Source organism: Dendrobium catenatum, unplaced genomic scaffold (genome assembly GCF_001605985.2).
Source record: "Dendrobium catenatum unplaced genomic scaffold, ASM160598v2 original_scaffold_235402, whole genome shotgun sequence".
NCBI lineage: Eukaryota > Viridiplantae > Streptophyta > Magnoliopsida > Asparagales > Orchidaceae > Dendrobium > Dendrobium catenatum.
In genome coordinates this window covers 288,253-315,296 of record NW_021553810.1, presented here as the reverse complement: position 1 = coordinate 315,296, position 27,044 = coordinate 288,253, and the positions used below count along the sequence as shown (strand labels likewise).

The window sequence follows — 27,044 nt, the reverse complement described above, 5'->3', positions numbered from 1 at the left end:
CTCATAGGTTTTTTTATCTCTTTTTTGATTGTAGCTCTTCGGAGCAGTAGTGAGCTGGTGGGTACTTTTAAGGATTTTGTAACTGATTTTGGAAATTAACACGTAGGCTCCGGCGCAGGTTTATATTAAAAAAAAATGTATGATCTGAGCTAGAAGAAGAAAATGCTCAGAGAGACCTTCGCAAAGACGAAAGTAATAATACAACTACAAATTGTTGGAAACCAAAAAGAGAAATTTTAAAGAAGTAGAATGCATTGTAGCACGGTAGCACCCCCGACTCATAATCATCTGAAAAAACAACAGGTTCCCTAACTCCAGCTAGATTGTTGGCTCCTTATTCCCAAAGTAGTAGTGTATTATTAATCATTTGACTGGTAGACTTGCGATGGGCTAGAGAAAACGTTGTTCTCTTTAAAAAAAAAAAAAGGGAAAACAGGAAGACTAGAGTGCATCGTTTTTTTTTATCGTGTTCTCCTCCTAATTCCACGGAAATCGTGGCCGACGGTTACGCTATTCCTGGTGGAAACCCCTCTGCCGACTGGCGCCATGGAACATCCTCAGCAAACATCCAAGTACGCCGTCGCCCACGATTCCAAGTCAGCGATCGTGTAAATATTTCCTTTCCTCGCAGTTCACACTTAATTCTCACAGAATTCTTTTGCAGTCTGCACCTTTTCATCGGCAGCCCTTCATACATTGATCCTGATATCATGGATTTACAGTCTTCATCGTTGTCGATCTCGTTGAGTACCACCCAGAAGCGGAAGCGCAGTCAGGTCTATGCATCTCGCCTCTCTTTTTACCTTTTTCCACGGGCTTCCAATATTTTGATTGATTTGCCCTCATGATGATCTGTGGTGGATTTTAGGCTCACTTTTTATTGGAATCTGATATTTGAACGCGATCAACAGGGTCCGGGCATTTGGTTGCCATACTGATCTTTTTTCCAATCGGTTTGTCTTTTTTTGGATATGATTTTTTTTCTGTCTTCGGGCTTGAGGATTATTGAATTATTTTCTCTCTTGTTTTGTAAATGGAAGCATTGTTGGCTTCTGTGGTAATTTGTTAAGTTAGAATTTGCAGCTTTTACTGATTTGAAGGTTTTTTCTTAGATTTTGGCAAGTTTTATGACTGCTTTTGTCTTACTATTTGGATTAACGTTTTTTTTTTTTTTGTTTTTTTTATTTTTGCTATTTGGATTAACATTGCGAAAGAGGGTCGAGTTCACTTAGGTTTTGACTGAAAGAGTGGGGCTCTATTTTGGCCCTGTTTGGGAACTAATGGATTTGATTCTCTGGGAAGTATGAGGAAAAGCAGACCCGTGGATATGTGATAGAATTATGTGGAACTCAGGAATTTCTTGACTTGTTTATATTGAACTGGATATAAATCTTGCACAAGCTGGTTATTATATATGATAGATTTTAGAGCTGTTAACCTACATGGCATAGAAAACCTGCCGATGAATATTTCAATCCCCACCTCGTTCTATATACATTTATCATCTAGTTCTTTTAAATGGTCCAAAATTTGCACTCCGGTTAAGTTCTGATTTCAACGTAGCACTCCAAATGAATTTCATCCAATTTTCCAAGCAAAATCTGTTTAAAACACCATCCTTCTACCCCTATTCAATTTTTGTCTGATTGTTGTTGCATGGTTGCTTGATCTGCTCCATCCAGGACTCCATCCAGGATAGTTCACTTTGAAACAGTTAGTGAACTTCCACTAGTTGTGGTCCTTTGCTGAAATACACGGTCGGCTAATTGTAGCTACAATCAAGCTATCACTTGTGTTGAAATACTTAATCAAATTAGTACCAATCGCTAGATCACTTTTGCATTTACATGTATATCCAAGGTATTTGGTAGAATACTACCATATAATTTCAACCATTCAGTGTCTGCCTGGCATTAATCCATTATTTAGGGAGCAGTTATGTATATATATATATATATATATATATATAAAATCAAGGATTCGAACCTTAACCCCCACTTTTGAAGTCAAAGGAAATACAATTTAATCAAGGGATTTCTACATACATGACACTTAAAACTATTGAAAATACATATTCAACACTCAAATTATTATATTTACTAATATACCACCTAAATCATCTATTCTAACACTCCGTTTAAGCCCCGTTAGAAATCCTATCCGCCTCGAGTTGTCTTCCATTCATTCGCCCAAAGGAGCGTCTTCCCTTTCCAAACCCAAAATTGGATTATGCGGAGATCATGACTATCTTTACAACCAACGATGGGTGAATATATGAGATGCGTCTAGCTTCGAGGCGATCTCGAAAATGAAGTGAGGTTATCTCAAAAGTGATTCAGGATTTTGATTTGATGTCAGCTTAGCGCTGTTGTTTCCTTTCAGGAGGTGATCCATGGCAGTGAGATTGATTTTGATTTAATAGCTTATATGCAGACCAAAAAATGGATGCAATTTGCTACTCGTCTTTTTTGGTTGTCTAAGATGGATTTAAGTTTTTGACTTGGAGTGTAGATGCAAATTTGTTTCTTTGTTCGTGTTTATGTTAGAGTTTTTTGCTTTGAAAATTAGAGGGGATATTGTGAGATTAGCAGAATTAATTTGTTAGTTGATGGAATGATTTCCATTGGGATTGATGGGCTACTTGCAAAAGTTTGAATAATTTGAGGGATTAAAGATTGGGTCTTAGAAAAAAAAAGAATTTTGTGGGTTTCTCCTTCCCATATGAAAATGGAGTATTGGATGGATCAATATGAGATGATGGAACAGATTGGTCGAGGTGCCTTTTGAGTTGCCATTCTTGTCAACCACAAGCTGGAGAAAGTAAAGTATGTCAACCACAAGCTGGACGTGGAAGACATTACTTCACGAACAAACGGAAGACGATGTGAGGCGGACAAGGATTTCTAACGGGGCTTAAATAGAGTCTTATAATAGAGGAAAAAGGAAGATTTTAGGTGGTATGTTAGTAAATATAATATCTTGAGTGTTGAATATGTGTTTTTAATAGTTTTAAGCTATTTTGCACCGATATAGATACATGGACAGAGATACGACACGATATGGATATGGGCCACGCCAATTCTTAAAAATACAAGATACGGGTATGGCGCAGATACAACATTATAATATATAAATCATACATAAAAATTAAGATATTAATCAAAGCGTAATATTTGAAATGACAAGAAATCGAAAGCAAAATCATTTGTAGCAGCATTGTATTTTATAATATCAAAATAAAAGTAAGCATTAAATATTTAAATGTCTAGTACAACAACAAAAAAAATGTCTAGCACATGAAGTTTCAACTATTCAATAGAAGGATTGATAGGACTAGCTTCTTCAGTGGTTTGTCTTTGAACTTCTATATCATCTTCAATAAATATCATAGCTTCCAATTAAGGCTTATCAAGTGAAAGATTAGCAATTTCTAATATTCCCATATCCTCAAGAGATTCAAATTTATCTCCAGCAACATCCCATATCCTGTTGTCTCCTTCCATATAAGTTTGAGTTTTTCTTAAGAGAAGCCGAAGGTTTGTATACACATAAACTAAATCTTCAGCTCGTTGTGGAGTAAATTTATTTCTCTTCATTGATTGAATGAACGAGTATGTGCTCTAATTTCTTTCACAATAAGATGAGGATGAAACTTGGCCAAACAATTTTATGGCGATTGTTTGAAGTAGAGGTGCTGAAGCTCCATGTATAATCAATCACATTTTTTGATCAATTCTCCACCTATCATGCAATAACTCTTGGTCACCGAAGTCTTCTAAATAACAAAAAAATTAGCAAGCTTAATATTGACACTTTTTCTCTCATGATTTGAAAAATAATGCTTCAAACATGTTTTTCTCATATTTGAAATTTCTAAACTTTCTGTGAAAAATCTCTTTGAGGATCCTCTTGAAGTCATTCTTTAGTTAAATATCTTCAAATAACATTAAAAATAAATAATGAAAAATATTGAAAATATTAAATAACAAATTGTGAATTAATAATAAAAAAATATTAAAATTTACCTGGGATTAAGTGAGTGAGCCAAGCAATGTAAATGTGTATTATTTTTGCTCCACCTATCTTCTAGAATAGCATAAATAATATCCCAAAAGCTTGAGTCTTCATGAAGTGCCTTCCTCTCATGTCTATATATAATTTCTTTTACTTTGACAAGTATTGAATCTTACATGTTATAAATGAGATGTAAACAAGATTTATCCGTATCAGTTACTTTCAACATCTCATAAATTAGATATGTGAAATTTAAGATATATTTAATCTCATCCCATCATAAATCATCTAAAAGCTTCTTCTTTACATACTTAGGCTTTCCAACATCATCTTCCCTATAACTGGACCATTTGTCATTGATCACTATAGTTTGAAGAGCATTTTTTATTTTTTTTGAATCTTCTCAATATCACTATAATTGAGGAAAATTGAGTTTCAATAATTGTAAGCATCTTCAAATTAGAAAAATTATTGAACATAGAGTCTCATGGAGTGATTAATTATAAAATTCATAATTACAACTGCATCTCGAACAATCACTATGATCTAATGACATTCATTATAGGTGGAGAGTTACTTTGCTGTCAATGGGTTAATGAAGGAGGAGAAGCTGACAATAGCAGGCTTATGTTTGGAGGGGAAGTCGTTGTCATGGTACCAGTGGAGAGACCAGAGGAGAATTCAAGGATTGCATAATAGAACATTTTCAAATCGACCGGGGAGGAGATTTCTCTGGTGCAGGAGTGATCAATAGTAGACTTTTGTGAGCGGTTTTAGCACCTGGCCAGTAGGGTGGAGCAATTATCAGATACTGTATAGGAGGGAAATTTCATGAAGGGGCTAAAGGTAGAGATCAGAGCGGCAATTAAAGTTCTGATGCCTCGTGACTTGGGGGAGACCCTGAAGTTGGCACTAGTTGAAAATCAGAGGAATTTAGAGAGGGGTAACAGGAGTAGCATCTTAGGAGGTACTTACAGGATGACGACTACTCATTTAGCACCCAAGGGTCCTGCAACAGGAGGAACTTAGGAGACCACCAGAAAGAAGACAGTAGGAGGGAGTAGGGGAAATTTCAAGAGGCTAACAGAGAAGGAGATATAGGAGAAGAGGGAAAAGTGGTTGTGTTTCAGGTGTGATGAGATGTATACTCCAGGGCATAGGTATAGGAACCGAACTCTTCTGGTTCTCATCGTCTGTGATAATGAGAAAACTGAGGGAGAGTTAGAGGAGGAGATAAAGAGAAGCTGCATTTAGATCTGGCCGAGGTTTCCCTGAACTCGGTGGTACGATTCACTACGAATCATACCATGAAGGTGAAGGGTGAGTGAGAGGACATGGAGGTGCTGGTGTTAATTGATAGTGAGGCTACCCACAATTTCATTTCTACTCAGGTTTACGACAAATTGGGAGTGAAATTAGTGGGTACTAGTTGTTATGGGGTGATGATGGGTACGGGGAAGATGGAGAAAGGCCAGGAGATCTGTAAAGGAGTGCAAATGTCATCATGGGTAAAAGTTTATGAGGGTTATTAAACCCTAAAAAAATAGTCTTGAGGCTAATCAAGCGGGGGAGGGGGATGAATTGGTTATTTAAAAATTTCTTTAACAATCGAAAAGTTAAAACCCATTGATGCGGAAGTATAACTAATTTTACAATAACAAAATCAGAGATTTCAAACACAGATAAAATCACAGAAAAATGCGAATATTAAAATGCAGAAAAATAAATAGAAAGGACACCAAAATTTATAGCGGTTCGGTTAATTTGACCTACATCCACTCTTTGGAGACTCCCTCTCAAAGTATTACACTAAACATAAATGACTCTCCTTTTGCTCCCACAGCAAGATGAATAAGTCCTTACAAAATCTTTTCCATTGACCCAGTGAGGTAGAAAACTTTGAATCCTTTTACTCTCTCCTGGAGTAGGCAGAGAACCTAAAAATCTTTTTTCACATACTTGGTGAAGGCAGAGAACCTGAGAATCCTTTTATTCTTTCCTGGAGTAGGTAGAGAACCTTGAATTTGATACTGATGAAGATCTCCCCCAGAGCCACCAAGGAACCAGAGAAACAACTTGAAGAAGACGATGAACACCTTTCTTGGAACAACTTTTGTGAATCCCTCACAACTCCCCCTCACAAGGATCTCTCTCCCAAGCTCTCCCTCTTCCTTCTCTAAGCTCTCTCTCAGATATCTTCCACAGCAAAATATTGTCTCAAGTGATGATTGAGAGAGCTTAAATAGAGAGCCTCAAAAGAAGCCCTAAATTTCAACTTGCCGATAAAGTTGTCCAGTACGATTAATAGATCATTCTGTAAGATTAGTAAAAAATAGCCCTTTCAGCTAGGACAATCACCTTTGCCCTGTACGATCAATTCAAGTATTTGTACAGATCATCCAGTACGATCCTGTGATCATCCGGGATGATTAGTTCAACATACTATATTAATCGCCCAGTATGATATGGGATAATGGGTGGCGATCTACAATCGTCCAGAACCCTCTCGGGACGTCCAGTACGATCTCTGAGACGATTAGAAGGAAATTATGGTTTTCATCTTGGACGATAGGGGACCATCCTATGAAATATAATATATCGTCTTGTACGATCTAAGTGGATCGTCCTGTATGATATGATTGATCAATCTAACCATAATTAGTCTCATAATCATAGGATCAATTAAGACATGATTATCATCAATCGTCCAGGATGATGCATATCATCCTGTTTGATAAGAACAAAATTTGAAAATTAAAATATTACTTAAATTGTGATTGATGACTGTTTTTCACAATATGAACTGATCATCATGTACGATCTAGAATCGTCCAGTATGATTATTTAAGCAAAGCTTAATTACTAGGGATTCTCTAATTAGGATTTCTATTTTTAACTAATCGTCCAGTATGATTAAAATTGTCCTATACAATTAGTTCAAATAATTGAAAAAACTCTAACTCACTAAATCACTCCCCCCTGAATGTATATGTGCAAGGTTACTTAGCTTGGGGTCCACCAGATACATGACTTAACTCAAAAAAGGTAAAAAAGTACATTGAAAATGAAATTATAGACAAACTCAACCCTAGTCTACCCGATTTTGAGCTGATTTGCATTGCAATTGAACTTGTGGACTTGAAAAGTTAGTAAGCAGGGCAAACAAAACATATATGCAAGAATAACAGTAGTAAAGAAACAATAATGTTTGTTATCATCAAAATCACTATACTTGGGCCCATATTTGCAACAATGTGGATTCAAGTGAGAGAAGATTTTCTTCTACTCAAGTTAGGAAGTATAGATGTCATCCTGGGGATGAAGTGGCTGTAGACCTTAGTAGACACCAAGGTTAATTGGGGAGCACTCACAATGGAGCTGATGGTGGATGGAAGGAAGGTGATGATCAGGGGAGATGTAGGGCTATCCAAATCCATGGTTTCTCTTAAAACCATGGTGAGGAGTATACGGGAGGTGGGGGAAGGGTTTCTGGTGGAACTACACAGGCTGGAGGGAGTGAGAATAGAGGAGGGAAGGGACATACCCCTCTTAGTATAAACATTGATCTAACAATTCCATGAGGATTTTCAGTCACCTCAAGGATTTCCACCTCCTAGGGATCAGGAGCACGCTATCACTTTGAGGGAGGGTGTGTCACCCATTAGCGTTCGGCTCTACCGTTATCCTCAATTTCAGAAGGATGAAATTGAGAGGTTGATTAGATAAATGCTGGAGGCAGAAATCATCATACCCAACATTAGTCTTTTCTCTAGTCCAGTTTTACTGGTGAAGAAAGAGGATGTCAGTTGGAGATTTTATGTGGACTACTGAGTGATCAATAAGGAAACTGTGTCGGATAAGTTTCATATGCCAGACCATTGAAGCCTAAAATACTTATTGAAGCCTAAAATACTTATTGAAGCAGCGGATGGTGATAGAGGAGCATCAGAGGTAGCTGTCCAAATTGGAGGGATATGATTTTGAAATCTAGTGCAGGCTAAGAGTGGAGAACAAGGCGGTGATGCCTTGTCCAAATGCATGGGGGAGTTACAGGTGATGGCGGTGTCTATCTCATTAATGTTAGATTAGAAGGCCATTAAAGAGGAGAGCGCTAGGTATGAGGAGTTGGGAACGATCAGGGCCAACTTATTAAGGGAGGGAGTAGCTAGCCACGGTACTCTTTGGAGGGGGAGAGGCTACTGTACTAAGGAAGGTTTCTGATGCCTAGGACATCAGTCCACATTCCACACTTGCTTCAGGAGTTCCTTGGGAGTGCAGTTGGGGGTCACTCAGGGGTATAGAAGACCTATAGGAGGCTAGCCTCCAAGTTGTACTGGAAGAGAATTCATAAGAATGTGGAGGAGATGGTGTTTAGATATGTAGCATGTCAGATGAATAAATATTTGGCCATGCTACCAGGAGGACTACTACAGCCATTGACTTTACTGGGTCGAGTATGGGAGGAGGTATCTATGGACTTCATAGATAAGTTGCCTTGTTCAGAAGGTTTCACGTGGATCTAATAGTCAATAGATTGAACAAGTATGCTTACTTCATTCTCCTAAGATATCCCTACACGATAGTGTAGTAGCATCAACTTTTATAAGAGAGGTAGTTAGACTGCATGGGGTACCAAAGGCCATAGCATCCGACAGGGATAAGGTGTTCCTCAACCATTTTTGTAGAGAGCTATTCAGATTGCATGGAACAGTTTTGAAAAGGAGCACCGCCTACCACCCACGGACGGATGGACAAATAGAAGTGGTCAACAAGAGCTTGGAGTCTTACCTTAGATACTTTGTGTCGGAGGCCCCCAGGATATGGGCCAAGTGGTTATCATGGGCTGAGTATTGGTACAACACCTCTTATCATTCTACTTCTCAGATGACCCTGTTCAATGTGTTGTACGGAAGGGATCCACCTCACTTGGTGCACTTTGGGAGTAGCAACACTCCATTTTATTCAGTGGAGGAGTACTTGAATGAGAGGGACATGGTGTTAGAAGAGTTGAAGAAGCATCTTTTGAGAGCCCAACAAATTATAAAGAGGCAAGCTAATGGGAACAAGAGGGATTGATATCTAGTTCGAAGTAGGAGAGAAAGTGTTTTTGAAGCTCCGACTATACTGACAGAAGACTATCACTAACAGGAGGAATGAGAAGCTTGCCCCCAAGGTATTTTGGACCATTTGAAGTTTTGGAGAAGATTGGAAAGGTAGCATATAAACTGAAACTGCCAAGCATAACAACCATACATCATGTTTTTCATGTTTCACAACTTAGAAGGGCAATTTGGGAGCATGCCATGAGTTCTGAGATATCATTGACTTTAACAGATGTGGGCTCCAAAAATTCGGCCCCGACCTCCCCGCCGCGCATTAATTTCTTTTTATTCGGCGAGGGAGTTTTAACGGAATAAGTTCCGGGGTAAATTTTGGAAGACAGATGGATTTGTAGATAAGACACTACCTAGAGATTTCGACCTCATTTTGCGAGGACTTTATGATCTGAGTTCTGGTTTCCTATAGGCACAAGCCCCTATAGTTAATTACCCCTCCTGATCACGAGAGAGAACTTTCGATTAAGGCTAGTCATTAATCAGATACGTAGAGAATACATGTTATATGGCTATAGTAGTTGCATAAGGTATTGAGATTTGAGGTGTGGATTGAAAGAGTTTGATATTTAAATAGAAATTTCACCATCTTTCACTTAAAGCGGATGGTGGGGGAATGGATGATGGACCCGATCAAGATTCCATGGTTCCGTCGTCCCGGGCCATCGTGGTCCCTGGTCTACTTAGTCAGAGAAGGTAGTCGACCCAACCTGACAGAAGGATCCTTGTCAGCAGCCATGGGTTGCTCGTCCAAGAGGACCTTGTAGACCTGGGTTGAATGTTTGTCAAAGGGGACAAATTTGAATCCTCCTTAGCTGATAGAGGGCTTTGTGCCCTATCGATCATATTCTATTGATTCATATCTCAAGGATTTGATTCCATTAATGAACATATTGGCTCTGGCCATAACCGGTATATCGTGGTGCCATTTGGCGGCAAAATCACTCGGTTCAGAGGGCCCCGGGTCATCATAACCATTTATCATGAGGTGCCATTTGGTGGCAAAATCGCCGGTTAGAGGACACGTACCACGTCCTTACTGGCAGGAGAGTGGTTTGAGAATAGATCCTAGTGATATTTTTGACTAGGTATTTGGCTATTTGTGAGCTGAAGTAGTTTTTGATTTGTCCACCCCGGCAAACTGTTGCGGAGACTGTTGCGGAGGGTGGATGGATTTTGCTTTAAGTGATTGATGGATTTATTTCAGATTTAAATATCTGGACTTTGGAATTTGTTGGATTTTGGCATTGTGGGTGGAGTTTGGAAGACATTTGGATATTTGGGAGTCATTTGAAAATGTTTGTAAACCCCTCCGGTTGAGATAAGCAATCAACATGGCCATCATCGGGGTGTTTGGGGTCATTTCCCTTTATTTGATTGAACCTTGTCAACTCGACCAAGCGGTTGATCGAGGATCGGGTTTCTTGTAGGCTTTGTGCCTTTTGTTTAGTGAATTCCTTTGATTGTAGGCCTTGAAGGCCTAATATGAATGTATTAAAACAAATACACCGGTCATCACAACCGTGTAGTTTTTGGAGGTTCGAACCCTGTCGACTATAGGCTTGTATAAAAGGATCGGGTTTGAACTTGAATTCACTTATTGACCCGCGCAGCATTCATAGGCGTCACGTGTGTACCAATAACATGCTCACCGGGGCCCATGTGGGTCGGGATTATATTTTCCCCTTTAGTGTACCTATGCGTATACAATTTATAGTATATGTGCAGGGGTATTTTGAAATAGTTGTAGTTATGCAAATAACTGCCATGTGGACGCACACAACTTTTCATTTGAAAGCTTATACTCGCCTTCTGTCCGCTAATAGGAGTGTTGCGGATCCGGTGGCATGGCGTTGTAGATTGTAGACGCCTTCTGTCTTCTTGCATGAGTGCTGCAGATTCGGTGGAGTGACGTTGTAGATTATAGACGTCTTATGTCTGCTTGCATGAGTTTTGCAGATCCGGTGGCGTAGCGTTGTAGATTGTAGATGCCTTCTGTCTGCTTGTACGAATGTTGCAGATCCGGTGGCATGGCATTGTAGTTTGTAGCGCCTTATGTCTGCTTGTACGAATGTTGCAGATCCGGTGGTGTGGCGTAAGAGATTGAGGACGCCTTCTGTCTGCTTGCATAAGTGTTGTAGATCCGGTAGCGTTCTGGTCTTGATATTGACTCCCCCCTTTTCTCATTCACTGGGGATGGGACTTTCTGGACTTTGGAGTCAATGACTGCTGATTTGGAAAGAACTCCTTTTAGGCTCTTCGGTGTAGTGGACTTGCTATTTCCTGTGTTTGTGGGCACCAGAATTATTTTCTTCTCAAGTATAAAACTAAGAAGAGACTTTGGAACACCAGGAAGTTTGGTTCTAATTTGTTCAAACATTTCTTCCATTTTGCAAGGGGGGTATACTTTTTGTACATCGAGTCTCTCTTGTACCTGAAATACTTGAAGATCTTGACCACCAATGTTGTAGGCGATATCAATACTTGTGCCCACAGTGGTTTGTTGTGCCTACGAGGTACCCACTATTGTTATCCACGAGTAGGTTGTATTCATTTGCAAGGACCCGTTGTATCCACTACGACCTCTTGTAGATATCCGTAGGAGAGGTATTGTTGCCTGCATCATATCCACCTTTCATCAATCTCAGGTGGTATTTGATTATATTTATTTGTAGGGACAGATCTTCCACTATCAAGTAGTAGTGTTGCCTTCTCAATCTTCAGGTGTTGTTTGTAAGGATTGTCGTAACATATACTTGTAATTGTGCCCACAGTGGTTTGATGTGCTTACGATATGCCCACTATTGTTATCCACATGCGTTCATTTGCAGGGAATCATTGTATCCACTACGACCTCCTGTAAGTGTTTCTAGAAGAGTCATTATTCTTGCATCTTACCCACCTTTCACCAATCTCAGGTGGGTTTGATGATTGTATTTCGTAGGGACGGATCATATTTGGTACGGTCTTTTAAAGATGCCCGTAGGAGAGTCATTTGCACCAGTACCATATCGGCGATTGCACTTGCTTGCAAGGACGGAGCTTTGATTGCTGGTCTCCAATATTGCCATCTCAATCAACAGACGTTTGTAGGGATTGTTGTAGGAGATTCCAACAGCGCATGTAAGAGGGACACCCGTGCATTCTGCAGCCATTCGTTATTCTCGCAGGTACGATGCTCCCGATCTCGTAGGGACTGTTGTAAGAGTCCACTGCATTCTTTATTCGCATGCATTGGGGCCTTGTAGTTTGAGTTTCCTCGTGTGTAATCCAAGTTTTGTTCCTTGTATGTGTTTGGATCCAAGTTCAATTTCATTCAGACTTGAGTTTCAAACTCAGTATGAGTCTTCAACATTCATTCAATTCTTTTACTGCAATATTGAATTCATCCGGATTTGAATCTACTGTTTGCAAACCCAAAATTTACTTGGCGTCATGTAGTTCAAGCTCAAATGCGCAAGTTCTTATTGTCCACATCTTGTTCTAGTTTTGAGTTCAGAGTATAAGTTCAAGTCTTTGGTTCAGCTTAACATCATTTGATTAGACTTGATTTAGTGTTGATGTTGTACTCGTGCCTTAATCCTTTGTATTTATTCAAGTTGGAGTTCTATCAAGTCCACAAGCTCAATATGCGAGCTCAAGCTCTATGTCCCCTGCGGTCCTTGCAAGTTCATTTACTTGTTCACTTTCATTTGAATTTGATTCCAATTTAATTTTATTTTTATTTGGATTTTGACCTTTTAGGAATCATTCGAGTTTTGTTCAGGTGCTCTACTCGTGTTCAATCAAGTTCAAGAGTCCACAAATCTTAGTCCACTGTTGTTCATTCGAGTCCCAATACTTGTTCTTTTGAATTCAGACAGGTCCGAGTATAGTCATGTTTTCACCCGAAATTTCGGCAGCCTCCCGGCGTCTCCCCCGTTTAGGGGAAAGCTATGGAAAAACTGGGCCTCCCGCCACGCTAGAGAAAAGCGTGCACGGTAGGTGTCCTCTTTCGAGGACACCGCGGCCGTAAAATCTTTGTTCTCCCACCATGCCAGAGAAAGGCGTGCATGGGTCTTCGGGCACCGATTACAAAAATGAGCAGTTTATATTTGACCTCTTCTCGCCGTAGGCATCGCACCGGGTTCTCTTCCCACCACGCTAGAGAAAAGCGTGCATGAGTTTGTTTTCCGGTCCGTTACTAATGCCAAAAATGGAGTTTTGATTGCCCGTCCCGTCGCAGGCATCATAACGAATTCCCTCCTACCACGCTAGAGAAAAGCGTGCATCGGTGGTCGTTCGCCACGTTGCAAGCGCCGGGAACGAAAATCTAAGTTTAGAAATCATACCTTTGGGATCGGCAGACTGGCAGTGGAGGGCACAAAGACCGAGGCAAGCGAAGGGGCACATTTCCTTTCTTCTTCCTTTTTTTAAAATTAATATCAATTATAATAATAATTAATTAATTATAATCTATAATTAATTATTAATTATAATTAACTATAATTATTAAATTAATTATAATTATAATTACTTAGTAACTAATTATAATTAATCAAAATTAATTATAATTAACTAAATAATTATAACTGATAATTAATTACTAATTATTAATTAATTATAATAAAATAATTAATTATAATTATAATTAAATTATAATTAAAGATAGTTAATAATTAATCAACAAATTAACCCCCTCCCCTTTCTCTTATGTGCTTACGGGATCTGACCGAAGGAGCGCGAATGGGAGAAAGTTACCTTCTCTGCGGGAGAGCTCCCGTGGTCGCCTTCGATCAGAGAGAGGGGAGAGTCGGCAGAGGAGCAAAGTTGAATAGCCACGAATGGGTCGAAGTCGGACAACAGCAGAGGAGGTCTGCTGTTAGGTCCGACCAAAATACACAACTTTCGGTCCGACAAATAGGTAGAGTAGTCGAAGGAACGAAGTCGCTCAGCCACGAGGAAGGCAGAGTCGAACAACCTAAAAGGAGTCGGAGGAACGACGAACTCCTGTCATTGATCCCGATCAGAACGCCGTGACTTCCGACCTGATTCTCAACCGTGAGCTCCCGTTGTCGTCTCCGATCAAAACGTGGTAACTTCCGTTCCGTCCGAAAGGGAACGTCGTCGTCGGAGCAGGGTTGAGGGAAATCGAGAGAGGAAATGAGAGATAGAGAGCTCGGGGTAGAGACGCGCAAATGGGGTCCTTCGCTCTCATTTTAACGATGCAAGGATCGTGCGATGAAACGACACGAGGTCGTGCGATGAAACGATGTGAGGTCATGAGAGCCTTACGCGAAGTTCGTGGGAAGAGCACCGACGACGTGGGCGTGAAGCTCGAGCGGCATGGCAGAGAGGTACGTGGCTTTTATTCTTTTTTTTTTTTTCACTGAAGAGGTCAACAACAGAGGACTTGGAGGTGATACTAAAACCCTTTGAGTTACAAGGGGTATGCCAGGAAGGGGGAGGAGTAAAGTAGGTATTGATCAAGTGGAAGGATATTCCAGATTATGAGGCAACATGGGAGCCTTACGAGAGGGTAAAGTATCTGTTTCCCTCTTTCCACCTTGAGGACAAGGTGGTTCTTTGGGAAGGCGGTATTGTTGGGTTGGTTCCTAAACCGACCTACTCGACCCTAGTTTACAGGAGGCGGGTCAAACTGCCTCCTATATGATTACCGCCCAAGCTGTGGGCCCCACAGGGCTAATTAAGAGAGGCGGCTAGGTTAGGAGGGAAAGGAAATTTGATTTCAAGTGAATTAAGCTTTAAATAGGCATGAGAGGTTAGGGTTAGGGTTCATACTGATTATTGTTTCTCTTGGAGCTCTCTTTGGTGGTTTGGGCTCTAGACTTTTCATCTAGAGATTGGGAGAGAACAAACCTCCTCTTGAATTGAGGATCAATCATATCTTTGCTTTATGTTTGCCTTGCTTTGATTTCCCTAATATAATCTACTATTTTGGGTTGATTTCATTGGCGTTCTTGTATTCTTTCTCGTTGTTTTAACCAATTTATCATTAGGGTTGCTTGCGAACTCAAGTAATTCCTATAGGATTACTTGCGAACTCAATTATTTCCTATTAGAACGTCATCAAAACTTGAACGAGGCGAGTTGTTTTGACTTCCGAGCCGACAAATAGGAAAGTCGTCGAAGGAGGCAAGTTGTTGTAACTTTCGAGCCGACAGGAAGGAACATTGTTGAAGGAGGCGAGTAGTTCGCCTGTTTGTGACTTCCGAGCCGATAGCAAAGGAACTTCATTGAAGGAGGCGAGCTGTTTGTGACTTCCGAACTGATATGAAAGAATGTCGTTGAAGGAAGGTCACTCACTCGCTTGACTTACTCCGTCGTGAGTCGCTGAGCGGGGACCGCGGGAGAAAAGGAAAAACAAACCCTAGGCTTGTGGCACCTTGTGGGCGGAACTGCCAAACCGGATTAGCGGGTTGATCTGGGTCAACTTCGGGTTAGCGAGTTAACCCGAACCTAACCTATTTTTTCAAACGGGTTGAATCCTGGAACTCGAACCCGACCCGTTTCCAAACGGGTTGATCCTAACCCGGAATGTTTTGGTTGAGTTTTCGGGCGTGCCCAATATTGACAACCCTTCACATGGGTATATTTATAGATCATGTATTGTTTGTTATTGACAATTATAAACCTTTTGTTGGAATGAATATGAGGTACACATATCTTCAACTTGGTGGTAAAGTAATGATGGGTTTAAATTTAGAGAGGTTTCCTTCCAGAACTTTTTATAGATTAAATGCTAGAAAAGGCAATGTCCTTTAAATCATCCAGTGCATTGAAACTAATGCTTCTAAATTAAAAATTTTAGAAAATCCTTACGTCAATCTAATTGTGTCTGAATTATCCTTATTTAAGAAATTTGTCAATCGTGTAGATTTTCCTCTCCTCCTTTTTATTGTGAATTTGCATCCAACTCTCGGCTAAGCAATTTTATAGAATATGTTCTTAATCTATTTTAGCGGATTAGATTGCTTTCACTGGTGGATTTCAGATATTTCTTGTGCTTTAGTGTGACAGATTTATTTGTTATGATTCATGGGTTACTTTGTAGGAAGTACAACATTTATGTCGTAATTTGCTTTGTGTATACCAAATATTAAATTCATCAGAATCAAAATATTCAAACATATAGATTTGTTGGAGGTCTGTCTTCAGTAATTTGTTCATGGGTCTTGTTAGCTTAGGCCTTGCAAAGTTTGGGTTGCTGGAGTTTGGTTATATCCTATTGGCTTTTATTCGGCTATAGTCAACATATGAGTTCACTACTTATCCTATTATGCAGTTTTATCAGCATACACGTGTTTGCTTATCCTATTCTGCAGTTTCACCAATACACAAGATTTTCCACTTTCATATTTCTCTATTCTACCTTCTATCGCATGCCCCATCTAGGGTGTTTTAATGTTCGACTCCTATTGAAGTTGTGCTGCTTTGTTTCCTTTTTTTGATTCCTCCATGCTAGTTACGACAGTATCACCCGGCAATTTTTTTATTTATCTTTATGTGCTGTAATAAAGTAACCTATGATCTATGTACATAAATGAATTATTTGAGCCATGCAATGATTTGATTTTGATTCAATAAATTTCAGATTTTAATTTTAAATCTTGTATACATTAGTTGGATGCATGATTCCTATCAGCGTTGTATATGTGACATCTAATTATGGGAAAGTTATGTTTTGCTGATGTGATGCTTGGCTTTTCTTCTCTTTGATGAAGCTTTTTTCTTCATCGATTTCTTTCAAATAATTTGTTATTGGCATGCTAGAGTTATTGATTTTGTTAAAATTTCATAATACTGAAATTCTAAATTCGGTAGAAAAATTGAACTTGCTCATTAATTTTGTGTGGTTCTAATTTCTTATTTGTTACTTTGGATTTTTTTGATCATTGCATTATCATTTCAATTCCAACTCTCGAATATTCTGAATTGTGCCCAAAGAAAATGAGTTTGTGCGTTTTAAGTGGTATTTGATTTGTGGATCCTAATTTTTTTGCGTGATCTACATTTATTGCATCATTCTAGTTGCATTAGGAAATGTAGACCCTAAACTTTGAGAGCATCACTTTTTTTTAGTAAGATTTTTTTTTTTTTCTAATGCTTATTTGTTTGATTGATCCCAATCTGTTTGGATAAGGCTAATGATCATGATTAACTGAATTATTTTTCGTAAATGGTTTACTTTTGCATTTATTTCAGGTTGTTCCACATGATATAATTGAAATAGATGACGATGATGATCAAGATGGAGTGGTGATAATTGGTGAAAATTTTTCAGACAACAAAAACAAACAACCTATGAAGTTCGGGAGTGGTAGTAAAAATCAAGTTAAGTTATACTGACAATATTGACAAAGAAGTTTATATATATAGATATATTCTTTATTTTATTACTGTTTATGGTCATTTTTACTTTTCATAGGATACCTTCCCCTTTGTTTATGGGAGTTCTTGTACTAAAGTCAAAGCTGAAAGTGATGCGACCTCGGATAAGCACAAAGGCTTTGTTTTAGACCCACAGGATTTCAGTTTTACTGAAGACTACGATTATACTGATTATGATGATTATGATGATGAATATGACTTTGGCTTGGGTGCATTTGAGAATGATAATAACCTTAATTTGGCTGCTCAATTTGATGAACTGGACCTGCCACCTGGAGTAGAGGCAACCGTCCCTTGGTTGCAGTGTGATGCATCAAAAATGCTGATATCGAAACCAAACCTAATTATTGAGGATGCGATTGATTTGAAGTTCAAAGCATTTAAACAATTTGATACTGTTAAAGATTATGCAGATCATTACTTTTGCAGACCCGAGCTACTTAAGATAACTCCTGTTGGAAAGAAGGTATGTATGAAGTCCTGATAAGTATGTTTTTTGCCCTATCTTTTTATTCTTTTTAGGTCCTATTAATGATTACAGCCCGGAAAGGATTGGGCTAAGAGGATTCAACATGAATGGAAGGTTCTTGAGAAGGATCTACCTGGTGAGTTTGGAAGAATTATGTCTTTGGATCATTATATTTTTGATTCTCACATGAATTTGTGAGCTTTATGTTTCATGCATTTGAATGTGGGAATTTGTAGCTGCTTTGGCATTATGAATTATCACTTGAACCTTTAAGTCCATTGACCTTTTGTTTTTATTGGAGGCAACTTCTGCGGTTGCTGAGTTAATTAATTGCTATAATTGATCTGTTACCTACGTTACTATTTTTAAGGTGAGAAATATCACATATTTAGGTGATCTAAATGTAAAATTTGTGTTCATTGGCAATGCGATTCATATGTATTGATTCTTAGCTTTGTTTTCTACTTCATTTCAAATGTTAAGCATGCCCTGTATTGTTTTGTCCTGTAGGCATATGGTGTGTTCACTAGTATTTTGAAAAGTGTATTAGGTTTAAGTTCTGCTCAGCACATGGAATTCCAACTAACACATATGGGATCGAGAATCATTACTATAATACAATAACAACAACAACATCAAGCTTTTATCCCACTATGTGAGGTCGGCTACATGAATCTTTTTTCTCCATTTTGTTATGTTGAGTGTCAAATTCTCATTTAAATCTAAAGAAAGGTCATTTTTAATTTTGTCTAACCAAATTTTTTTAGGTCTACATATACCTTTCTTAATATAAGACAAATCTAATACATCTACTCTTAATTATAAATAACCTTAATTATCATCCTTGTTTAAATTTGCCACTACTTTCATTGTTTGTTCCATAGTTGATGGCTTTCCCACTATTGATTCATGCTATTTTCCTGCTCTATTACTCCGCCACCTCTTTAGCTTATTGCTAATTCACTATAACGCCTCAATTAGGTATCATCTTTGCTTGCTGTTTCAGATACTACTATGTTGATGAATTTCCCACTCTACTATGCCGGTGTATATTTTGCTGTTTCAGATACCCTACTATTATGTTGATGAATTTCCCTCTCTACTATGCTGCTGTATATTTCCCTCGATTTTCTCCACAACCTCGCTAACCATGCCACAATCTCACACTGCCTATATACTCCCAGACTCTATCGCCATTTATTGCTTTGAAAATTTTCTTATTTCCCTAACTCAACAATACATTTGGGAAGTGGAATTTTATAATATTGGAATTTATCTTGACTTATTGAAACCTATAGTTTTGAGTAGATATTTTTAGATTTTATGTAGTTTTTAGATTGAAAAGATTGAAGCTTATGAACAGGATCCCTAAGCATAAATGAATATTTGAACAATGAATAGTGAAATATAATTCCAATTTTCCTCTTTATTATGTGTGTGTTTGTTGGATGCACTTTCTTTGAGTGCTTCACTTGTATTGATGGCTACTTCTGAGAGGAAACTCTTTGTACTCGGGTGATGTATGGTTGTTCTCTTTGAGATAATTTCTATCCATTTTTTGTCTTTTATTTTGCTTTGTCTTTGTTTTTGTGTGCATGATTGAAATCTTATGAAGTGAGATGCATGCTGGGTTTTCTTTTGAAGTGTGAATGAGTAGTTGCTAAATTTTATTATTGATCACTGTTTTCTTGCAAAAATTTAGTTTTTGGTCAATCATTAAATTATGTTGTGCAATGAATGATACGTGCTTGCTCCTCGTGTTAGAAGTAATCTTTTTTTTTTTTATAAAAAATCATGAATTAGTAACAGCTGAATATTGTGGTGGTGTTTTTATATATATATATATTACATATGGTCCTAGGTTACTGATGTGAAACATATGCATGGAAACAAGAACTGCTTGGGGATTTTAATATAAGATTATTAAAATTTTGTTACTTATAGAATTAATGCTTACCCAACTTAGGTTTTCAGAATTATCAAGTCGAAATTATGTAAGGCATGCGGTTACAACTAGATTAATGAGACAATATCAAATTGACAACATATAAATAGAGAGTAATGTTATGACGAGAAACAATAATCCACGGTTAACAAATAGAACTCTTCACCTTGGGCCCCTCACTCACGTTCTTGACGGTGGAGCTTTAACGAAGGAAGATTGAGAGCAAACCGAGCGATGCCACTAGGAGACAAATGGCGCCCAAAGTATAGTCCGTTGGAGAAGTAGCCGGAGGCGGGTAATCCACGGGATGACTAGTGAGCATCCAACATCTGGGAAGAATAAAATCCGTGGTCGATCTCAGGATCGGCCATGCACCGATGACGATGAGGTTGGGAGAGGAGGTCGTATTCTTCTCTTGGCTTCAAGTTTCATGAGCAACTAAGTTTTCCCAAGAGTGGGGATGCAAGGGAGGGGGAGCGGCCAAGGTAGGGAGAAAGGGGAAGGGGCGGCTTGAATGAGGAGCTTGGATTAGGCTAGGAGAGGAAATCTGAAATTAATTTCAGATTTCCTTAATTTGAGTTGGGCTCTCATAATTTCAAATTTTGAAATTTGAAACTTAGACGTTAGGAGGGAAAGTGGGAATTAATGAGGCTTAATTTGGAGCCTTGACTTAAGCTCCTAATTAAGGAAGGGAGGCAATGGGTGGCCGGCCATAGAGAGAGGGAAGAGGAAGTTTTGGAAATTCTGAAATTAATTCAGATGTAAGTGGTTTTGGAGGCAAAACCCTTTGTTAGCTACGACTGACTAAAATATGCCCCCTTAGCCAAATATTCACCTCAAGTCTGTAGATACCCTTGTACGACACAACCCATGACTGTCGACAAGGATTCTTCGATCAGGTTGGGTTGACTATCTCCTTTGACAAGCAGATTAGGGACCATGATGATCTGGGGCAATAGAACCTTGGGATCTTAATCGGGTTCATCGTCATTCCCACCACCATTTGTTTTAAGTTATGGTGAAATTTTAATTTTCAAATATCTAATTTTACTGCTACTATAAGCTGGATACTATGTATCTATTTTAACGACTAGCCTTAATTGAAAGTTCTCTCTCGCTATCGGGTGGGGTAATTAACTATAAAGGCTTGCGCCTATTGGAAACTTGAACTCATATTATAAAGTCCCATAAAATGAGGGCAAAATATCTTGGTAGTATCTTATTTAAAATTGATAGGTTATAAAGCATTCTGTCAGCTAAGGTGGATTCATATTTGTCCTCTTAGACAAATACTCACCCCAAGTCTACAAGGTACCCTTGGACGACGCAACCCATGGATGCTAATAAGGATCCTTTTGTCAGGTTGGATCGATTACCTCCTCTGACTAAGTAGACCAGGACCACGATGGCCCGGGACGACGGAACCATGGGATGTTGATCGAGTTCATTATCAATTACCCCACCATCCGCTTTAAGTGCAAGATGGGAAAATTTATGTTTCAAATATCAGACTTCTAAAACCTAAGCCCATGCTACTACTATCTGCTAGATACACGTTCTCTATGTATCTGATTGATGGCCAGCCTTAATAGAAAGTTCTATCTCATTATCAGGAAGGATAATTAACTATAGGGGCTTGTGCCTATAGGAAACCAGAACTCAGATCATAAAGTACTTGTAAAATGAGGGCGGAATCACTAGGTAGTATCTTATCTACAATCCTAATCTGCCTTCCCAAAATTTACCCTGGAACTTAATTCCTTAAAACTCCCCTGAAAAGTAGCGAGGAGGCCGGGGTGGAATTTTCGAAGCCCACATCTATTATCTAATTAAAGGAAGGAATCATGATTAGACTCATACATCTCTTGATTTGGTTGCACTCTTTCAAAACTTACTAACTCGATTCGAGTCGAGTTGAGTCGGATGTCATTACCACTATGAACACATGTTAGTTTTTAATAGGTGTAGAGATTTTAGTGTTTAGAATGGTTAAACCTGTACAGAAAAGTTTATGCTCATGGGTAAATGGCGACTATTGATATTTCCTAATATGTTTTTCTATAATGTGATGAGAGATCATGTCCGTATCCCGTATTGTAATAAATATTATTTTGTTGTGAGAGCTATCTTTATTGGCCATCATCTTTTCTACATATGAAATTCTGACAAATAAAGTCAAGTGCTATATACCAAATAAGTTGAGTACGTATTCTATACCAAAATGTTCTCTAAGCTTTCTTTTAAGTTTTTTATGTAGTTTCTTCTGGCAGCGGTTATTTTAGCAAATGATAAAAAGGAATACGTACTCAATTTTCTGGAATGCTCTATAACTACAGAAACTTTTATGTGTTGCATAAGCTTGACTAAATTGTCTGGAATTTGAAGATAATCTGGACAACAGGAAAGAAAATATGTGATCTGTTCTTGGAGGCTGCGGTTAAAATCTATGCTACAGTAACAAACTGAAGGAAAGCATGGTCATTAATTTATTGTATTTCACATATAAGCAGATAAGTGATGTTCTGTGTTTTCAAAATTAATTGAAGTGCTTCGGTCTAAATGCTTTATTATCTTTTGTAGGAAGCTCCATAACATACTTGATCTAATTTCTATGCTCCTTATGATAAATTACTTTGGTGATCCTATAAATAATTAGTTCTTTTTTGTGTATCAAAACGTTCTTTCATTAGGGTTGAACTTGAATTATTACCGGACTGACATTCTGCAATTATTTTTAGCTTTCACTTCAGTGAATGTTTGTCCTCCCTTGAGGGCCAGGCAATTGGAGCTATACATTTCTTTTCATGTTTGGTGTGCTGTCTTTTGTCTGTAGAACTTTGCTTTGGACTTTCGATATAAGCTGCAAGTTTTCTTCTTCAAATCATTATTTCTTAGATTAACTTGTAATCCTGGCAGAGACAATATACGTTAGAATTTATGAAGATCGTATGGACCTTCTTCGTGCTGTCATTGTTGGACCTGCTGGAACTCCTTATCATGATGGTCTCTTCTTCTTTGACATTTACTTTCCCACAACCTATCCTTTGGTACCCCCGGTATGGTGTTATAATTGCATTTAACTATATGTTCAACATTCTTTATGAGGATTCTGTAATGATGATAAATATATTTTTAAACACAACGCAGATTGTTCATTATCATTCTGGAGGACTTCGTCTGAATCCAAACTTGTATGCATCTGGAAAAGTTTGTCTTAGCCTTCTTAATACCTGGTCTGGCCATGGGTGTGAGAAATGGAACCCAACAAACTCGACAATGCTGCAGGTTTTAGTGTCTATCCAAGCCTTGGTTTTGAATGCCAAGCCCTACTTTAATGAGCCAGGCTATGCAAATTCAGTCAATACTCCTCATGGGGAAACTAGATCATTGGCTTACAATGAGAACACATTCATCTTATCCTGCAAGACAATGTTGTATTCCCTACGGAGGCCACCAAGGGTGAGAATATATTTGACTATTTATTTTATACGGAGGAACTTTTGAATTTGATTTTTCTAGTATACTCTAATTTCATATTCCAGAATGCAAAATTCTGTTATCTACTATCCAATATGATTAAGTCAGCATGAAATACTACTTAACCAACTAGTTTTTCTCTCTCATGTGTTGACTGCTAATGATCGAAAAAAAGGGTAAGAAAAAAGAAAGCTATCCTTTTAACGTATACCTTTAGGAAATTTAGGTAAACAATATCACCGTTCATTTTTAGTATTTTGTTGGTAATGAATTTTTTCTTTACTACTTATATAACTGGAAATCCACGGATGTATTTCTTCATGGTTAAGTCGTTTAGCATACCAACGAATACAAATTACTGATACCCGGTGCAGGTGGTGTAGCCAGGTTAGTGTTCCATAATTAGTTTTAAACTTTATGACGCTTTAGTGTTAGTTGTAGTGAATAAAACTGAAATTACAAAGTTTCTGCGGTTATAAAGTCCCTTTAACATGAAGAGCGAATAGGTTTCTACGAGGAAAACCAATAATTGTAATGTGTTGAAGTTTTTGGGCATCCTAGAATTTTCTTTTTTTTTTAGCACGCCCATTATTTGGCTTGATTAAATTCTTAGTTTTTCAAAAAGATATTTGGATGGATATTGGACATTCTTTTGATATTATGTGGACATATCTTAGAAACAAACCATGCTGCTCTTACCCAAACTAAATTGAGGTTATTAAGATTACCTCACTCCTAATCTTCCTTCTCTCACTTCTTAACATCATTGTCATGTTAAGTGTTTCTTGTTTTTGTGCTTGTGAATGTTATGAAAATATATTATATGCTCCTTATTTTTAAGCTATTAATTACGTGTAGAAGTAATGTGAGTCATGTGCGGTAAGAGGGGAATGTTGTGATGATTGAAGACTTGTTTTGGTCATGGTGGAACAAAGGGTTGATGCCAAGCCTAAACATGTAGGAAATGGACAGCATGAAGAATTTATTCTTCATCATTCATTATTGAAATAAAAAACAAATATTATTTCATGTGCAACATACAGAAGTTTCCATAGGAGTGAACCACTTATCCTCACCTCTATGCAAAATGCAAAAGCACCTTTTCATTCAATCAAAGCTTACTTTTTATTTCAGTGCTACTATATTCATTATATGATAATTACTACAATAAAATAATTTAATTATTTCCTTCATGGGGTCCTTTTTAAATTTAAATACAATAGTTCTTTACTAATACTCCTTAATTTAGGCCTTCCTTCGGGGGATAGAGTGTTGTTTAATTTGAAATTTGAAATTGCCTTTAATAATATTTTATTGGTGTTACTATTTAATTTAAGCTTGCCTCAAGAAAGAGAGAACAACACCAACAACAACATCAAGCCTTTATCCCACTACGTGGGGTCGGCTACATGAATGAATCCTTTATCGCCATTGTGTCATGTTAAAAGTCAAATTTTCATTTAAATCTATAAAGAAAGATCTTTTCTAATATTTTGTAAATAAGTATTTTTAGGTCTACATCTACCTTTCTTAACATAAGACGATTATAATAACTCAAATTTCCTAACCGAGTCATCTAAAAGCCTCCGTTTAATGTGACCAAACCATCTAAGACGATTCTCTCTAATCTTATCTCCACTGAAGCTACTCCTACCTTTTCACGTATATGCTTATTTCATATCATATATCTTTTTCGCAACACTTAACTTAGTTTTATGCTTCTCTTTTAATGGGCAACATTTGGCACCATAGAGCACTGCAGGTCTCACCACCCTCTTATAGATTTTTTCCTTAAGTTTGAGGGGGACTTTTCTATCACACAATAAGCCCAATGCATTCCTCCACTTCAACCATCCAACTTGAATTTTGCTGATAATATCCTCATCTATTTCACCAGCACTCCGAACAATAGATCCAAGATATCTAAGACGTGTACTCTTATTAATGACTTGATCGCCCTAAATCACAATCCCCTCACTAGGTCTATTGCTATTAAAATTATACTCATATATTAAATTTTAGATCTACTCAAGCGAAAACCTTTAGACTCTAAGGTTGACCACCATAATTCAAGTTTACCTTCAACTCCCTCTCTAATCTTATCAACAAGAAGAATATCATAAGCAAAAAGCATACACCAAGGTACATCCTCTTGCAAATGTCTAGTGAGAACATCCATGACTAAAGCAAAAAGATATGGGCTTAAGGCTGATCCTTAATGTAATTCAACCGAAATAGGAAAGTACTCTGGCAAACCATCTTGTGTTTGAACAAAAGTAATAGCTGCTGCATACATATCTTTAATGATTTTAATATAAGCGTTATTAACTCCTTTGTTTTCAAGAACTCTAGCACTTCTTTTGGAACTTTATCATATGCTTTCTCTAAATCAATAAATATCATATGTAGAACCTCTTTATTCTCTCTATATTTCTCCATCAAACCTCTCAATAAACATATGACTTCCATAGACCTACCTGGCATGAATCCAAATTAATTTTGAGAAACATTAGTATCACGCCGCAACCTACGCTCCATAACTTGCTCCCATAGTCTTAAAGTATGACACAATAACTTAATTCCTCTATAATTCGCACAATCCTGTGCAATACCTTTATTCTTAAAAATAAGAATTAACACACTCATTCTCCACTCATCTGACATCTTTTTAGTCTTCAAAATAGTATTAAAAAGTTTAGTAAGCCAAGAAATTTCTTCATCTCCTATGTATTTCTACACCTATATTGGAATGTTATCAGGTCCAACAGCTTTTCCACACTTCATTTTCTTTAAAGCCTCTCTAACTTTGATTTTACTAATACGTCGATAAAAATAAAAATCTTTATTTTCTTTTAGGGTGTTAAGGTCACTAAAATCAATTGTATTTTTACATTTATCATTAACAAATTTAGCAAAATATCTCTTACACCTTTGTTGAATATTATCTTCTAAGAAAAGTACTTTTTAATTTTCATCCTTAATACCCTTCACTTGAACTAAAGAGAGAGGGAGTGTTGTTTAATTTAAATTTTAAATTTTAAATTTTAAATTTGCGTCTAATAATACATCATTAATATAACTACTATTTAAGCCTTTCTTTATGGAAGGGATCGAGAGGAGTGTTGGCCAAAATTTGAGATGGCTCATATTGAGGCATCATAAGGTTAGGATGAGAGAGAGATGACCGAAATTTTTATGAGGGGAGGTGGAGGTGCCAGCTAAGCAAAGAATTTCTCCCCAAATGCCATTAAAATTTTGTTACAAATGATGAATATAGTGAAATCATTCTTTGGTTGCAATCTAAAACTTTGGTAGGCAATTATGATTTCTTTCTTAATAAAGATTATGCAAGCATGACCAAAAATAGATTTTTTTCTTCATATATATCATGCTTGGAAACTTGAATCCTTGTTTTATATCAATTCTCTCCTTCTTCAAAAACTCTTCTCCATGGGAACCAGATCAACAGGGGGGATTCGACCCCCCTTGTGGGCCCCAAGAAAGATATAATTCATTATGTAAGAAGGAGAAATCTTGGAATAAAAAAAAAGGAGAAATCTTGGGAGAGATAATGAGAAATGTGATGGACCCTAGACCCTTGCGGGTCTACAGGAGGCGAAGGGGGGGGGGGGGG

At 37.8% G+C, this 27,044-nt stretch overlaps 1 protein-coding gene across 3 annotated transcripts in view; it reads left to right on the top strand.

Moving 5' to 3' along the window:
• Positions 1-269: 269 nt before the first annotated feature.
• The window catches only part of LOC110103090 (putative ubiquitin-conjugating enzyme E2 38), a 60,193-nt gene continuing 33,418 nt past the window's right edge, over positions 270-27,044 (top strand). The window contains exons 1-7 of one of the 3 annotated variants that reach the window (XM_020831655.2): positions 270-596; positions 665-776; positions 17,334-17,462; positions 17,557-17,985; positions 18,061-18,124; positions 22,850-22,989; positions 23,081-23,392. In XM_020831655.2, the coding sequence (XP_020687314.1) occupies positions 547-596; positions 665-776; positions 17,334-17,462; positions 17,557-17,985; positions 18,061-18,124; positions 22,850-22,989; positions 23,081-23,392 (1,236 nt within the window). In that variant the 5' untranslated portion in view covers positions 270-546. Of the gene's footprint in view, positions 597-651; positions 777-17,333; positions 17,463-17,556; positions 17,986-18,060; positions 18,125-22,849; positions 22,990-23,080; positions 23,393-27,044 lie in introns of all 3 variants that reach the window. The other 2 variants (XM_020831657.2, XM_020831656.2) reach the window with 2 other exon arrangements.